We start from the raw sequence: 18025 nt of genomic DNA on the forward strand, positions 1-18025 counted from the left end.
TTGGCGCAAGAGTAAGTGAAATAATGCGATGCACGAATGATCAGATGCATGCTTAATGGAAATTAAGGAGCTGGGAAACCACACTCAGACGTCCACAGATTCTTCATGTGGTGATTGAGAATGTACTTTGCTGCACTACTTTGTTGTCTTCAATCTTCGATCTAAGTGCATGCCATTCTTTGTTTCTCGCCAATGTTTACTGCACCATAGCAATAGATGACATACAACTAATTTGGCTAAAACCATCAATGAAAACCTAATCACAATTTTCTGCGGCATGAAGCGGGCATGGTCCTAGTACAGTATCTATTTCTCCTATGTCCTGTTTACTGAGACACATTCGTCTATGAAACAGTATCTATTTCTCCTGTCCTGGTTACTGAGACGCGTTGGACTCTGAAGTTACACTCTTTCTGACAAGATGAAATTTGCCCTGCAGAAAAGGACAGAACAGATCACCACTAAACATCAGCCAGACATACTTGGCAAGAGAAACCGAAGTGGTCAAAAAAATAACAAGAGGATTACCTCTCGAAGGAGATGTGTTACCAGAGACTTATCAGCGGTATTCTTTGAACTGAAGAACAGCTGATTCGCATATTGTATCCTTATATTTGGAATGTTGACTCTTGAGAAGTAATCATGAAGAACAACTCTAGGAGTCCAGATTTCCATACATTTCATGACAAAGACACCGCAATCATTCCTAATAATCAAATAAAGCACAAAAATCAACAAGAAAATTTATTTCACAAATGTCAGCAATGAACATCAAGAAACACATGGTTGTAGATAGCATTACCCGTTTCCTTGTCTTGGCATAGCAGGATAGACAATTCTGAAATTATCGAAGCTATACTCTGGATCAACTATCTCCTTCCACAAATGTTTAAAATTACCAACCTAAATTACAACACATCAGCATTAACATAACTAATCGTTGAAGGTGAACATACTAAAAAACCTACTCCCTCCATCCGAATTAGATAGTCAATTAATTAGGGAGTACGTGAAAAATAGAGGAAGATTTGCAAATAGAATTACTTACAAGCATCTCACTGACGACAACTTGGTAACGAGACTTCTTACGGAACAAGGAATCCATAAATACAAATTGATGGTTTTGCAGGTCGACAACAAATAAAAACCAGTGCTTGCAATGGCATATAGGAAAGAATAGCTGCAACAGAGAAGAATATTTGTAAGAACAAGTTCATATATTACACAAATATAAGAGACGAGAACTAGGAAAGCAATAAGAAAATATCATACCAGTTCACATGCATCAATTTTCTTTACTAGACTTGCACCTTTAAAAGTATTTTGTATGAGTTTAAATTGATCTTTATTATTGTATTTTAGAATGTTTTCCTGCAAAATATATAAGAATCAGCAGCCAAACCATGACAAAACATATTTTGGCATGTATATATGTGGAAACAGATGGAGCTTCAAATGAAGAGAATAATTACCCCAATATAAGAAAAGAAGTAATGTTTTTTAGAAACCGATGGATGGCAATCATCAAACAATTTCCGGCAGAAAACAGAAATCAGAAAGTTATTGACATGACCCCCTGGCATCAATGACTGACCAAGAGAGAGGTAGGAGCAGCGGACTTTGCGATATATAATGGCAGTCATGCTGCTCAAATAAAGATAGAATATAAATGTCAATATGACGCAGCGAAGTATGTCTTTGGCATAATGCAGAATCAGAAGAAAAATAATTGAGCTACAGAAATGGAACAGGAAAGAGCATATATACCACTGATATCTTTCACTCCGTGCAAGTCTGCAAAACGCCGCATAATATCTCCTCTCAAGAGCAGAGACTGGAAATCGATTTGTTTCAGGGACAGAAGGAGGATTGGACGGGAGAAGAACTCTTCTCGGATCATGAGGTGTTTTCTTTCTTCTAGAAGAACTAGTGCTAACCTTGATTACATACTGAACTTTGGATGCGGGGATATAATCGGAAGAGCGATTGTCACGAGGCTTTGCAGAACTGATAATGCTATTAGAAGCACCATCGATATTTTTACACAATTGACTGCAACTCACGTTGATCTTCCTTTCATCTGTAATCTGCACATCTGGAGAATCATTGGACTGCAACAGAAAAATATTAATATGATGGTGTCATGTCATGATCAGCAGAGGGAGAGCAACACAGCTCAGAGATTTTTTTAAGCAAATAAAATGACTTACAAGTTGAGCTTCCGCAGTTGTGTCAGCAGCAGAAACAGGGGAAGTGAAACGTCTGCTCGTAATTATCACACATTTTTTACCGGAGGGATTAGCATTTGATTGGTGAGAGTGATCCAGAGTAACTATGACATTGTGATTCTGCGCAACAGGAAAAAAATTAGATCTCAAGTGGAATGGAAAATGAAACTGACAAACCTAGCTTCTACATAAACTGGAGGTAAACATTCAGACTCATCGGCATTACAGAACTGGAAGAATAGAGTGTGGAGATAATTTTTAATACCAAGACCTAGATAGGTTCATAAAATTGAACCTTGCGGCTAATAAATTATACTGTACAATATAGACTAACCTTGTCAATAATACTCTGGCTGGGCATCACAGAGCAACCTGGATAGGAATCATCCATTTCATGGTGAAGATCAGAAAGAGGTCGGTGTACATTGACATTTTTCTCAGCAAGTTCTTTCAAATTGGCATTGGGAAGGAAGAAATGAGCTTCAGCATCATCATCATCTGGTTGCTGAATGTCAGTGTTGTCCAACACCTTAATTAAGTTAAAGATGTATACACACCAATTATTAGTGTGAGTTGAGTGATACAGGGAATTAACAGTAAAAGCCAAAAGTGTATGTGTACGAGTTTTACCAGGTTTCTGCCATGAAGGAGTGGGTGGGCGAGGAGCTCGTCAGAGTTGGGCGCCGTCCTGAGAGCGACGGCCGCCGCCGCCGCAGCCTGCAGCCTGCCGCATGCGGCGCCCGAAACGGACGTCAGGCGGAGACACTCCATGGGGAAAAGATGTCGGCCCTCTCTCAGTATAGCGATCGCAGATATGCCGGCTAAGCGGCTTGCTAATGAAGGCTGAAGTCCTGCTTGACAGCCATCACATCCTGTTGCCACCATGACAACATTGCATATGCAGGCGGAGCAAGTCTGAACCGGCGAACATGGTTACTGCGGACAAGCGGTGGATCTTCACATAGTGACGACATGGTGTAGTAAGGTAGGCAGGCACATGTTGCAGATTTCTCTCATTGTTTCCATGCACGCACACATAATGACGACATGGAGCTGATGCTATTTCTGCCTCGTTCCGCCTTCCTCCCTTTTCTAACAAGAGTAATGGGTACCTGGTCCAGCTGATAAGCTATCGCTTCCTACCAACCGCCAACTTCCCTGCGCTGGTCAACCACCGGAGGACGTCGCGCCCCCGGCGAACCGACTAGAGGCAGCCGACGGCCGTCGCTGCTCCTCTTCACCGCCGCCCAGCCCGTTCCAGATCCGGGAATGCCGCCGCCGCCCAGCCCGCGACTGTTTAGGAGATCCAGCAGGAAGCGGCGGCGCCATGGGGGCTGCGGGGAGCTCGGTGACCGTCGGTCAAGGGCGGGGAAGGGGAGGAGCGGGGGCGGCGCCATGGAGGAGAGAGGGCGGGGGGCTAGGCGTCCGTCGGTATGTGGAGGAGGCCTGGCGCATGGGGCAAGGGCAATTTGCCGGAAGGATCAACTCGTCAAAGTGAGAGAGGAGACAAAAACTGACAGAGAGAATTTCAGGTTGTTTGTTACTGCTAACTGTTGACATTAGATTGAACACAGTTTTATGTAGACAATAGAAACAAACAACCATTTTTTGGCGAGAAAGCTTCCGATCCATTTATCTTCAATCATGATAGCACAACAAATACCAGAAATAATAAAAATTACATACAAATTGATAGACCATCTAGCGACGATTATAAGAACTGAAGCGAGCCGAAGGCACGTCCGCAATTGCACCTCCCTCATCGGAGCAGAGCAAAACTTGTTGTAGCAGACAGTCTGAAAGTCGTCGTGCTAAGACCTCATAGGACCAGCGCAGCAGAACAGCAACCACCCCTGAGGATCTAATGTGAAAACACATGAATATAGACAAACTACGACCAAATCCGAGCAAATCCACAACTTGAGGTGAAAGAATAGAAAACATCAACTTGAACCGTCAGACGGGAGATACACGGCTCAAATTGGTTTTTAAGATTTATTTAGAACTTATGGTGTAAGTTTCAAAACTTATAGGTGTAAGTTTAAAAATTGTTGATGCAAGTTTTGTAACTTACATCTATGTCATCTATATCCAATCTAAGAGCATCTACACCAAGGCACACCAAATCTGGCATCCTATATGTCAGGCGCATTCGTGGACATGACCGGTTAATCCTCAAATTGCCACCTCCAAGGTTGTGTACCTCATACCCGGTACCTAAATCCATACTATGCATGCAATATTTTTCGTGGAAAAGATGATTATCCTCGGCCTCTACATCAAGCGATGCATACAATCATCTTATTAAATTCATACTATGCATGTAACATGAAGGAAACTACGGAGATGATCAATGAAATAAACTAACATGAGTGTAAATTGGCGGGTGCTAGCATCCAGAATGACAAAAAGCAGTGCTCTCATCTGCCTATTAAGTGTGTTGCTCCTCCATCTCCTCCTTAGTACACTGTATTTTACTTTTGGGTGTGTCTAGGGCACATCTAGATGTGCTCTAACTATTGCACATCTAAATGAGTGAATCAAGCATAAAGAAGAAAAAAAAAGGAAAAAAATATCCAAGCGAATCTCGACGTAAGATCAATGACATAGGAGTTAGATGTGCAATACTTATGGCACGTCTAGATGTGCTTTAGCAAAACTGTTTACTTTCATAAAATCGGTTATTTAGTCCTGACACGCTGCTAAAATATGCAATGCATCATTTACTCTTTTCGGGTACGCCATGTCATGCATCAAAAAGAGCATTGTATCGTCAACTAAAGAACATAAGCCACACCCCTACCCCAATTAGGAGATGAACAAAGCCTATAAATGTGGTAATCCAATTTAGCTCTCTCGACAAAGTATTACCATCGTATCTGCCAGTATGTTACTCCCTCCGTCCCATAATGTAAGACGTTTTTGACACTACACTACATTAGTGTCAAAAACGTCTTACATTATGGGACGGAGGGAGTAAAAAGCAACGGGGACAGGGATCGAATTACCCTGAATATGCCTTTGCAAGTATGGAAAAATTCCCATTGTCCTATTAACTTTCACACCAACACCCCCTCCCTTAAAAAAGGGATATACATGCGTCGTGTTAAGTAAATCCTTTACGGTGGGGCCCGCCAGAGAATATTCAAATTTCATCAAGTTCTTCGAAATCAATTTCAAAGTTTAGTACTTCTTCTTCGGCAGGATTTATTGCGTGTGGGACATAGAATGAAGAGCAAGAATGCAAATTGCCTTGCCTGACGAACCGCTTGATTCAAGTGAATTGCAAGAAACCACCACATTTGGGGCTTCTCTTGCAGAAAACAACCTGGTCACTAATTATTTGCAAAAGCCACCGCGGATTCAGTAAACATTTTGCAGAGTGCACTGAACATGTCAATTGGCACGGTTGAGGGCGTTTCAGACAGGTGGGGCCCAAAATCTATGACGTGGCCTAACGGACGCGCGGACGGCGCCGTTTGCTTAAGACAGACGCGCTCGGGTCGCCAGAGACAGACCGCCCGCACCGGCCCACATATCGCTCGCTCTCTCTGCTCTCACGCTTGCTCTCTATGCTCCCCACGCTCGCTTGCTCCCCTCCCATTTGCTCTTCTCCTCTCCGGTCGCCGCCGTCCGCCGTCCGCCATGGTGTCCTGGAGCGACAGTGAGAGCACTGAGGGATCCGCCGCGCAGTACATCTCCTCCGACGACTCCCCTCTCAAGGTCAGAACCTTCTATTGCTCATTTGTGTTCTAGGGTTTCTAGGCTACAATTGATGAGCCATCATTCGAGGGTCTTGCTGACGACTTGAATGTGACTTGTGAGCATGGGAATCCAGGGAGGAAATATGTTGCATTTGAGGGGATAAGCACTAGTAGGAGGTTCATTGCCTGTGCCACTGAAGTAAGTTTCAAGTTGTGTTTGCAGCATTCCAATTCTTGTTCTAGGGTTTGCAGTTACTATTCATGTTCTAGGGTTCATAGATATTGTTCATGTTCTAGGGTTCATAGATACTGTTCATGTTCTAGGGTTCATAGTTAGTGCTGATGTTCTAGGGTTCATAGTTACTGAACTTAGTTCTAGGGTTCATAGGTACTGTTCTTAGTTGTAGTTTTCATAATTATTCATCATTAAATGAATCTGATTCTGGTACATTAACTGAATCAGCTATTTAACTGAATCTGTAAGTAATGTCTGTAATTTTGAACTGATTTTTTCTATTGTAGGGTGTTGCAAATTGTGGATTAGTGCAGTGGGTAGATGAGCATTGGCCAGAGCATCTGCAGAATGCTATTCATAAGCTGTGGCTTATGTATGAGCATAGCCACCATGATAACAAGATGGCATGCCTGGAGCATTCAAGCACTGTACACAATCTCACACAACAGAAAAAAGAGTTGCAGGAGACATATGAGAAGCTTGTTGAAGATGTGAACAACCTCTTGGATTATAAGGATAGCCAGCCTGAGGTAAACCAGAAGAATGATGCTGAAAACATTTCAGTGAGTGTGGAAAGCAGCATGACAAAGGATGTTGAGATCAAAAAATTGAAGGCTGTTGTTGACCAGTTAAAGCAAATTCATGTAGCTCAAGCCACTGTCATTAGGAATTTGAAGTTCAACCATCTTAAAGAGAAGGAAAAGTTGAGCTCTGATAAGAGGACTTTGGAGATTTGCTATGCTGACCTGAAGAAAGAGAAGGATGACATGAAGAAAGAGAAGGATAAGCTGGATTGTTGCATTGCTGAGCTGATGAAAGTGAAGGAGAAGTTGACCATGGAGAAGAGTACTCTTGCTTCCTGCATTGTTGAGCTCAAGACAGCAGGTGATAGCAACAAGAGGAAGCTTCATCAGATCAAGGCTATTTGTGATGAGGACTAAGTTGTGTTGTTGTCTGACCATGTGTGTCAATGTTGTCTTTTGTAGTAGCTATGGAGGAAAGCTTGTAATGTGTTAAGCTTTATTGTGGTGAACTCTATTATTTCTGTAGCAATGAACCTTGGATTCTATGTTGTTTGTGAGAGTACTCTGTTTGTGATGAATTATTAGCTTGGATTAAGTTCAGTTTGTGATGAATTATCAGCTTGGATACATAGATAGTACTGCTGGCATAGAGCATACTGCTGTCATACATAAATGGTACCTGCATAGATAGCCTGGCATAGATAGCAAGTTCATACTGCTAGCATACATAGATAGTATCTGCATAGATAGCCTGACATAGATAGAACTGACATAGATAGAACTGACATACTAACATATTGACGAAACTAAACTTTTTCTTCTACTGACGAAACTGAAGACAACATGTCACTCCTCCTTCTTCAGCATCTTCAGGCGTTGGGAGCGCCGCACGTCATTGTTGTTCACTGTCGCCCTCTTCTTCTTGGCCGGCGCTAGCTCCACCACATCTTCACCGCCGCCCTCCTGGTTGTCGGCGAGCTCTTGGTTGATGATGACGAGCTCTTGGTTGTCGGCGACCTCCGACAGCTTATCCACATTAATTGGGCAGTGGTTTCGACAAGAGAGAGGGGGAAGAGGAGTGGGCGGTGCGGGCGGCGAGTGGGCGAGTGATCGGAGAGAGCGGAGGTGGACACATATTAAAGGCAGAAACCGAAACGACGAGTTATACTAAACGGACGTTCACCACGCTGCCGGCCTCAACGCACTCTCAACATAGTGCGTGCCTAACTAAATATAAGTAAAATTGCGGATGCTACTCAAACAACATCACTAACACTATCCCATTGGTATTGAACCCCTGGTTACTACCCACTGGTCATGGGTTCGAGCCCAAGGCCAAACTCTTTTTGTGCATTTTTTTTGGATTTCTAAAATTAATATGTCAGTAACTTCTGCTTCATATTAACATTTTGGGTTTTGTCGACGCCGAGGCACCCTAAATACCCAAGTGGATCCATTTAGGGTTTTGTCAACGCCGAGGCACCCTAAATGCCCAAGTGGACCCATTTTGGGTTTTGTCGACGCAGAGGCACCCTAAATGGCCAAGTTGAGCCATTTTGGGTTTTGTCGACGCCGAGGCACCCTAAATGCCCAAGTGCAGCCATTTTGGGTTTTGTCGACGCCGAGCCACCCTAAATGCCCAAGTGGAGAAATTTTGGGTTTTGTCCACGCCGAGGCACTCAAAATGCCAAGTGGACCCATTTTGGGTTTTGTCGACGCCGACGCACCCTAAATGCCCAAGTGGAGCCATTTTTGGTTTTGTCGACGCCGAGCCACCCAAAATGCCCAAGTGGACCCATTTTGGGTTTTGTCGACTATGAGCAACATCATATCAACTATGAAAACTATGATCACCAACATATCAACACCATGAAAACTAAGATCATCATCATATCAACTATGAAACTATGATCATCATCACAACAGAATGAAAACTTCTTGAAAACATCATAACTAGTAAGTTCATCATCATATCATCATAACCAGAGTACTATAGTGCATCACAACCATTAGGTACATTACATAGTCCACCACTAGGACTTGAACTAACTGGTTTCAACATGAAATTCTTAATATTCTTCATCACAAACTAGCCAACAGGCTGAATTAAACATGTTTCAACATGACATCACTTCTTGCTACCTTGAGAACAATTGAACCATTCAGACATCTTGTATGATGGCTTTCTCACTCTTCTAATACCTGACAGTCTTGATGGTATGAATGTTTTCTTTGCCCTTGACCTAGCAGCAGTAGTAGAAGATGAACTAGGCCTATCAACAGCAGCAGAAGATGAACTTGGCCTTGTTGGAGAAGGAGCAGAAGGAGCTGCCCTAGGTGCGGCCCTAGTTGCAGCTGGAGCTGATGGACTGTCCTTGGTGTTGCACTGGTTGCAGCAGGAGCTCTTGCCCTTGCTGCTGGCGGAGCAGATGGAGCTGCCATTGGTGCATCAACTCTCCTGTTTTCCTGCAGTGACAACATATAGACAGATTAGAACATAGTATTAAATATACACAAGACTTAACCTGCAGTGACAACATATATACACAAGATTTAACCTGGTGTTGGTTCCTTCTCATTGCTAGGGCTGGCTTTAGATTTTTGTGGTAGCTAGTGTACCTATGCCCTGTCAAGTTGCAATTGCTGCAGGTTATTGTTGCCATCCTTGAAGTATCTTTGGGAGCTGGCTTCTCAAACTGATTCTTTCTCCTCTTAGTCTGCTTCTTTCCTAGCTTGTCTCTGAAAACTGGTGGCTCTATGTCAGGAGTCCCAGTATTTGGCCATAGATCAGGCCCAGGCACAGGATACACAATTGGATTGTAGGCTGCTTGGTACATTGGTTTCTTGAAGAAATCACTAACAAAATCTTCTGGATGAAGTTTTGCCTTCTTAATTGTAGAAACACCATGCTTGCAAGGAACACCAGTCATGTCCCATTTGCTACACCCACATGTGTGCACTTGCAGATTTACTGCATATGTTCTTTCTCCACTGCTAACATGGTATAGATCAGGTCCTGCTTTGATTGACTGACAATATCTAGCATGGTGTTTTGCTTCTTCTAGCTTCTCAGCATATGTTGGGCATATCTGCCACTTGGCTGTCTCAGTCTTGGTCCTATTGGCATTGAACTTAACTAGCAATTTAGTTCTGATGCCATCAACCATGGTTTTAATTGGTTTCACTCTCACATCAAGTATCATTTTGTTGAACACTTCACTAATATTGTTAACAACCAAATCAGTTTTACAATTCTTGTCCATGGCATGTCTAGCCCATGTATGCTTGGGTATCTTTCTAAGCCATTTCCAAGCTGCCTCACACTCTCTTTTCATGCCTTCCATTGCTTGATCAAAACCATGCCCAGTATATGAATAACTAGCCTGATCCATATACTTCTTTAACTCTTCACCTCTAAAGCCAGCTGTTTGAAAGTTCTGATAAATATGTCTAAGGCAGTATCTTTGAGGGCAATTTGGGAAGACATTGTTTATGGCTTTAAAAAGGCCCTGTTTAAATAACTAGTGTCTACCTTGTCAACAATAGCAAATGCAATGGGAAAGATGTTGTTATTACCATCTATTCCAGTTGCAGCCAATATTTGTTGCCCTGTTGTCAACTTAACAAAGCAACCATCAACACCTACAACCAAACATAACACAATAGCACCAAACATAAACAAATGCAATGGCAAATGTGTTGGGAAAATAATTATGCAAGTACCTATGAAGGGTCTGCAACCATTTAGGAAGCCCTCTTTGCAAGCATTGAGGAACATGAACAAGCCATGAAATCTAGGGTTTTTGCTAGGATGAAGCTTTAAATGCTTTGTTGTGACAATGCATCTACTTCCAGGATTGGTATCCAACACAGCTTGGAGGTAATCCCTTATCCTAGTGTATTGTGCCCTCTAATCTCCTTGGACAACTTCCTTAGCTGCTTTCCTTGCCATGTAGGCCATGTGAATGGACACTTAAATTCCATGTTTCTTCTTCAAATTGTCAATTATTGCCTGGACTGGTGTGTTTATGTCAGACCTTAACTGTTGCTCACACTCATGTGCCAACCATCTTGCAGTCACTTTGGTGCTCTCTCCAACAGCAGGACAGTTGTGGTACAAATTCATTTTCTTCATGCAAAATGTCTTCTCATGTGCAATTTGGAAGCAGTAATAAAAAAGGACAGTCATCTGTACTGCAAACTACAATAACTCTATCTGAGCAATTCCTATGAAATGAGTAGTTCCTATTTTGTGAGATGTCAAATGTAAGGAGTGCCCTCCTGAACTGCTGGACATCTAGGAAACAAAGTTGCTTGACAAATTGTTCTTGTGGGTTTTCCCTCTCCTCATCATACCAAACCCTAACTTTATTCTTTTTGGCCCTGCTCTTCCTACCATTTGGTAGCTTAAATGGTGGAAGCTGAGCCCAATCATTCTCTTCCTAACTTAAGTCACCTGGGTTGCTCTCCTCATCACACACTAGTAGAAAAAGGGTCAAATCTGAGAAACATTAGTACTGGTTTGCATATGAGCCGGCACTAATGTATCCATTAGTGCCGGTTCAAATGACTAGGCGGGAGGAGAGATTTAGTACCGGTTCATTGCGAATCTTTAGTACCGGTTCATGCCACGAACCGGTACTAAAGGTGCTGGCCGGGCACCATCATCTTTAGTACCGGTTCGTGGCACGAACCGGTACTAAAGAGGTTGTGGCAGGGCTATTTTTAGTCCCACCTTGCTCCCCTAGCAAGATTTTGACCACCTTAAATATGTTACTTCTCAAACTATCACAAGCATTTGGTCTTCATTGAACTCTATGTGTAGGATCTGTGGTTGCAATACGAGTCTTCGTCGGTTCTTAAATCGGTGGTAGATTCCTATTGACAATTTATATTCTATACAAAAAGGTCATTGATGATCAATGTATTTTTTATGTACTTCTGTGTAGCAGTAGCGCGTTTTGGCTGAAAGGCGGTACTGATGTATTTTTTCTGTGTTCAGATGCACAATTTAAATATGTTACTTCTCAAATTATCACAAGCATTTGGTCTTCATTAAACTCTATGTGTATAATTTGTGGACTCAATATGAGTCTTCATCGGTTTCGGACGAGAACTCATCAGTTACACGGGCACTTCATTTCTTTTAACTTATTTGAACTCCAGACTTTTTTTAGCCGGCATTATGCAGCATTCGAAGCGACGTCATCAATTTCCAACACGTTCTGACATCATTTGCTGTTTTTGAGTCACCGATTTGTTTAGATCAGAGCTAAATGACCGTGAAAATGAAAATCACTACAAAACAAACTCTGAAAATGTTGAAGGTATCATCATTTCACCCACATAGCATGTGCGAAAGAGTAGAGAGGGTCACGGCAAAAACTGGACGTACTTCGTGTACAAACTAGAGAATCTCTTTCGGAGTATCAGGGTTTCGGATGAGAACTCATCAGTTACACGGGCACTTCATTTTTTTAACTTATTTGAACTCCAGACTTTTTTGAGCCGGCATTATGCAGCATTCGAAGCGAAGTCATCAATTTCCAACACGTTCTGACATCATTTGCTATTTTTCAGTCACCGATTTGTTTACATCAGAGCCAAATGACTGTGAAAATGAAAATCACTACAAAACAAACTCTAAAAATGTTGAAGGTATCATCATTTCACCCACATAGCATGTGCGAAGGAGTAGAGAGGGTCATGGTAAAAACTAGACGAACTTCGTGTACAAACTGGACAATCTCTTTCGGAGTATTAGGGTTTCGGACGAGAACTCATCAGTTACACGGGCACCTCTGTTTTTCAGTCATTTACCAATTTGTTTCGAGATCTAAATGACCGTGAAACAGTAAATCACAACAAAACGAACTCTGAAAAAGCAGAAAAGAAAAATCTATATAAAAAAATTACTCAAAAATAAATAGAAGAAAATAAATAATGCAGAAAAGAAAAAACTATATAAAGCAAAAATATTCACAAAGAAACTAAATACAGCAAAAAAAGTACTCAGAAATAAATAGAAGAAAAAAATAAAGCAGAAAAGAAAAAACTATATAAAAAATTACTCAAAAATAAATAGAAGAAAATAAATAATGCAGAAAAGAAAAAAACTATATAAAACAAAAATATTCACAAAGAAACTAAATACAGCAAAAAAAGGTACTCAGAAATAAATAGAAGAAAAAAAATAAAGCAGAAAAGAAAAAACTATATAAAAAATTACTCAAAAATAAACAGAAGAAAATAAATAATGCAGAAAAGAAAAAAATTATATGAAGCAAAAATATTCACAAAGAAACTAAATACAGCAAAAAACTACTCAGAAATAAATAAAAGAAAACAAATAAAGCAGAAAAGAAAAAACTATATAAAAAAATTACTCAAAAATAAATAGAAGAAAATAAATAATGCAGAAAAGAAAAAAAATACATAAAAAATTGTTGGGGTGCTGTCCAGTGGGCCTGCCAGACCTAGGGTGTGCAAATTCAGGCCTAGAAGGGCCAGCAGGCTGACATGGCAGCGCACCCTAGTTAGGCCTAGAAGGTTGCTATATAGAGAAGTTCGAAAGGGCAGCCGCGGCTGGGTTTATAAACTAGTGTGGCTGCCCTTCGCTCGGTGAGGTGGGACTAAAAATAGCACACTGCGGGTGGCAGCGCACGATCATTAGTACTGGTTGGTGGCTCCAACCGATACTAATGTGTCGCGCTTTAGTACCGGTTGGAGCCACCAACCGGTGCTAAAGGCCCTTGTTTCCTGCCGCTTGAGCTGGCCAAAATTGGCCTTTAGTACCGGTTGAAGCCTCCAACCGGTACTAAAGGCCCCTCCTATATATACTACACTTACGAAAAAATAGTTCCATCATCGACCACTTCTTCACTTCTCGCGCGACACTCAATCTATCACCGACGCCGACGCCGCCACGCTGCCACGCCGTCGCCCCCGCCGCCCTCGATCGCCGCCCCCGCCGCCCTAGCCGCCCTCGATCGTCGTCCCCGCCGCCCTCGCCGGCCTCGCCGTCCCTGTCGTCGCCGCGCGCCCCCCCGCCCGTCGTCGTCGCCGCCCCCGCCACCCGTCGTCGCCGTCCCCGCCGCCCTCGCCGCCCTCGCCACCCGTCTTCGCCGCCCCCGCCGCCCGTACGCCCGCTCGATCGTACACACACACACACACACATACACACACGTACACACATACTACACACACATGTACGTACACACACACACACTATACTACACACACACACATATTTTTTTACTTATTTTTTGTTTTCTATTGTTTAGATGAATTAATTAATATAACTAGTTTATTTTTAGAATGTTAGAATGTTAATGTTAGATGAATTAGAACTAGTTTATTTTTAGTAAGAAAATTTAGGTATATGAGATTATTTGAACTAGTTGAATTAATAGAACTAGTTTATTTTTAGAAAGAAAATTTAGGTATATGAGATTATTTGAACTAATCAAAATTTAGGTATATGAGATTATTTGAACTAGTTGAATTAATATAACTAGTTTATTTTTAGTAAATGCTTAGTTAAACTAGTTGAATTAATAGAACTAGTTTATTTTTAGTAAGAAAATTTAGGTATATGAGATTATTTGAACTAGTTGAATTAATATAACTAGTTTATTTTTAGTAAGAAAATTTAGGTATATGAGATTATTTGAACTAGTTGAATTAATATAACTAGTTTATTTTTAGTAAATGCTTAGTTGAACTAGTTGAATTAATAGAACTAGTTTATTTTTAGTAAGAAAATTTAGGTATATGAGATTATTTGAACTAATTAAAATTTAGGTATATGAGATTATTTGAATTAATATAACTAGTTTATTTTTAGTAAATGCTTAGTTGAATTAGTTGAATTAATTGAATTAGTAAGTGTTTAACACTAGTAGAAAAGGGGGCAATGGTCCAGGTCAGTCCAGAACCAGGACCCATGGGGGCATTGGACCCGGTTCGTGAGCCTCGGGGGCCGTCCGGGCCACGTGGGCCATTGGTCCCGGTTCGTCTGGACCTTTTGGTCCCGGTTGGTGGGACGAACCGGGACCAATGGGCCTCGCTCCTGGCCCACCACCATTGGTCCCGGTTGGTGGCTTGAACCGGGACCAAAGGCTGCCCTTTAGTCCCGGTTTGTGTCACCAACCGGGACTAAAGGGTTGGTCCTCATTGCGATCAGAGTTTAGTCCCACCTCGCCAACCGAAGGGCGCTCACACCGGTTTATAAGTCCCTCCCTCTCTTCCTTGTTGAGCTCCTCTCAAAGTGAAAATAGATGCCCTTATACAGGGAATTTGACCTAAATTCATACTGAATTTCTCTGAAATTAATAGAAATTTATTATGAATTTAGGTTGAATTCTCTCTATAGACGCACCTATGCTCATTTTTTTAGTAAAGTTAATCACAAACTTATGATTCACACAAATTTCAAAGAATTCAAATTTTAACTATTCATGCCACCAACCGGTTCATGCCACCAACCGGGACCAATGATATGCCTATATATACCATGCTAAAATGAAAGAGAGGCGCAATGCTCACCTCCACGTTGCTTAGCTTCAGGCCAACGTGCAGGTGAGCACTGCGCTTCTCCCTTCATCGTCTCTACACTCAGGGCTTATAAACCGCTGCGAGTGTCTCTCGCTTGGCGAGGTGGGACTAAAAAACAGCTGCAGAAAGAATCAACTAAAAAACTCTTTTACCGGTTCATGCCACAAACAGGTACTAAAAGGTGCTCGTGGGGCACCAGCCTTAAAACCTGTACCAAATAAAATGCCTTTGTAACAGCCTTAGAACTGGTACTAAAGGAATCAACGAAAAGGCTTTTATAAACCTCTAGTATTATTGAACCTAAAATTATATAGAATTTTGTTACAAACTTTAATAGCAAAAATAATTATCATAAAAGAAAATAAATAAGTAATTAGAATTATGTTCAAAACTATAAAAGCAAAAAGAATTATCATAAAAGAAAATAAATAAGTAATTAGAATTTTGTTACAAACTTTAATAGCAAAAAGAATTATCATAAAAGAAAATAAACAAGTAATTAGAATTATGTTCAAAACATTAAAAGCAAAAAGAATTATCATAAAAGAAAATAAATAAGTAATTAGAATTTTGTTACAAACTTTAATAGCAAAAAGAATTATCATAAAAGAAAATAAATAAGTAATGAGAAACAAAAAGGAAAGCAAAAAAACTGGGAAAAAATTAAAAAAAAGTGCCACCTACATGGCCACCACGGCCTGCATACGACTAGAAACCCATTACTACGGCCAGGATGCAAGCCCACAGTAGGCCCAATAGGCCCACAAGCACAGAGAGTGATTTTAGGCCCATAAGGCTGCAGTAGAGAGGAGCTCGAGAGGGCAGCGGGACTGGGGCTTATAAACCACTCTCGAGCTCCCTCAGCTAGCGAGGTGGGACTAAACTTTCGTTCCGCGATACGGGCAGCACAAGGCCTTTAGTGGGAGACTGTTGGAAATATGCCCTAGAGGCAATAATAAAAGCATTATTATTATATTTCCTTGTTCATGATAATTGTCTTTTATTCATGCTATAATTGTATTATCTGGAAATCGTAATACACGTGTGAATACATAGACCAAAATACGTCCCTAGTAAGCCTCTAGTTGACTAGCTCGTTGGTCAATAGATAGTCATGGTTTCCTGACTATGGACATTAGATGTCATTGACAACGGGATCACGTCATTAGGAGAATGACGTGATGGACAAGGCCCAATCCTAAGCATAGCACAAGATCGTGTAGTTCGTTTTGCTAGAGCTTTTCCAATGTCAAGTATCTCTTCCTTAGACCATGAGATCGTGTAACTCCCGGTTACCGTAGGAGTGCTTTGGGTGTACCAAACGTCACAACGTAACTGGGTGACTATAAAGGTGCACTATAGGTATCTCCGAAAGTGTCTGTTGGGTTGACACGGATCAAGACTGGGATTTGTCACTCCGTATGACGGAGAGGTATCACTGGGCCCACTCGGTAGTGCATCATCATAATGAGCTCAAAGTGACCAAGTGTTTGGTCACGGGATCATGCATTACGGTACGAGTAAAGTGACTTGCCGGTAACGAGACTGAACGAGGTATTGGGATACCGACGATCGAGTCTCGGGCAAGTAACATACCGATTGACAAAGGGAATTGTATACGGGGTTGATTGAATCCTCGACATAGTGGTTCATCCGATGACATCATCGAGGAGCATGTGGGAGCCAACATGGGTATCTAGATCCTGCTGTTGGTTATTGACCAGAGAGCCGTCTCGGTCATGTCTGCGTGTCTCCTGAACCCGTAGGGTCTACACACTTAAGGTTCGGCGACGCTAGGGTTATTAGGAAGACTTGTATGTGATTACTGAATGTTGTTCGGAGTCCCGGATGAGATCCCGGATGTCACGAGGAGTTACGGAATGGTCCGGAGGTAAAGATTTATATATGGGAAGTTGTCATGCGGACACCGGAAAGTTTCGGGGGGATACCGGTATTGTACCGGGGCCACCGGAGGGGTTCCGGGGGTCCACCGGGAGGGGCCACCCCTCCCGGGGGGGGGCCACATTGGCCGCATGGGGCAGGAGCCAGCCCCTGGAGGGCTGGGCGCCCCCCCCCTTGGGCCCATGCGCCTAGAGTTGGGGGGGGGAACACTAGAGGGGGCGCCCCCCTTGCTTGGGGGGCAAGCCCCCCTCCCTGGCCGCCGCCCCCCTCTAGATCTCATCTAGAGGGGCCGTCCCCTTCCCCCCTTCCCCTATAAATAGAGGGGTGAGGGGAGGGCTGCAACACACAACGAAGGCATAGCCCCTCCCCTCCCCAACACCTCTCCTCCTCCGTCACGAGCTTGGCGAAGCCCTGCCGGAGTACTGCTTCTCCACCAATACCACACCGTCGTGCTGCCATTGGAGCTGTCTTCCTCAACCTCTCCTTCCTCCTTGCTGGATCAAGATGGAGGAGACGTCGTCCGTTCCGTACGTGTGTTGAATGTGGAGGTGCTGTCCGTTCGGCACTTGGTCATCGGTGATCTGAATCACGTCGAGTACGACTCCATCATCACCATTCCCTCGAACGCTTCCGCACGCGATCTACAAGTGGTATGTAGATGCAAACTCACTCCCTTGACTCATTGCTTAGATGAACTCATAGATGGATCTTGGTGAAACCGTAGGAAAAATTTTAATTTTCTGCAACGTTCCCCAACAGTGGTATCAGAGCCAGGTTATGCGTAGTTCTCTATTGCACGAGTAGAACACAATTTTGTTGTGGGCGTAGATCTTGTCAACTTGGTTGCCGCTACTAGTCTTATCTTGCTTCAGCAGT

General features: G+C 42.5%; 1 protein-coding gene across 2 annotated transcripts; it reads right to left on the reverse strand.

The window, feature by feature from the left end:
* Positions 1 to 322: 322 nt before the first annotated feature.
* On the reverse strand, positions 323 to 3711 carry LOC123159564 (putative ubiquitin-like-specific protease 1B). Of its 2 annotated transcripts, none has more exons than XM_044577394.1 (10): positions 2859 to 3711; positions 2563 to 2757; positions 2211 to 2348; positions 1768 to 2087; positions 1473 to 1644; positions 1273 to 1371; positions 1049 to 1180; positions 803 to 903; positions 529 to 706; positions 323 to 433 (listed from the first exon to the last, which is right to left on the reverse strand). In XM_044577394.1, the coding sequence occupies exons 1-10, from the start codon at positions 3111 to 3113 to the stop codon at positions 377 to 379; spliced, it is 1647 nt and encodes a 548-aa protein (XP_044433329.1). In that variant the 5' UTR covers positions 3114 to 3711; the 3' UTR covers positions 323 to 376. The 2 variants fall into 2 exon arrangements, with proteins under 2 accessions (XP_044433329.1, XP_044433328.1); XM_044577393.1 differs by having other exon boundaries at positions 1768 to 2111.
* Between the last annotated feature and the right edge of the window lie 14314 nt (positions 3712 to 18025).

This window comes from Triticum aestivum, chromosome 7B, assembly GCF_018294505.1.
Source record: "Triticum aestivum cultivar Chinese Spring chromosome 7B, IWGSC CS RefSeq v2.1, whole genome shotgun sequence".
NCBI classification, from domain to species: Eukaryota; Viridiplantae; Streptophyta; class Magnoliopsida; order Poales; family Poaceae; genus Triticum; species Triticum aestivum.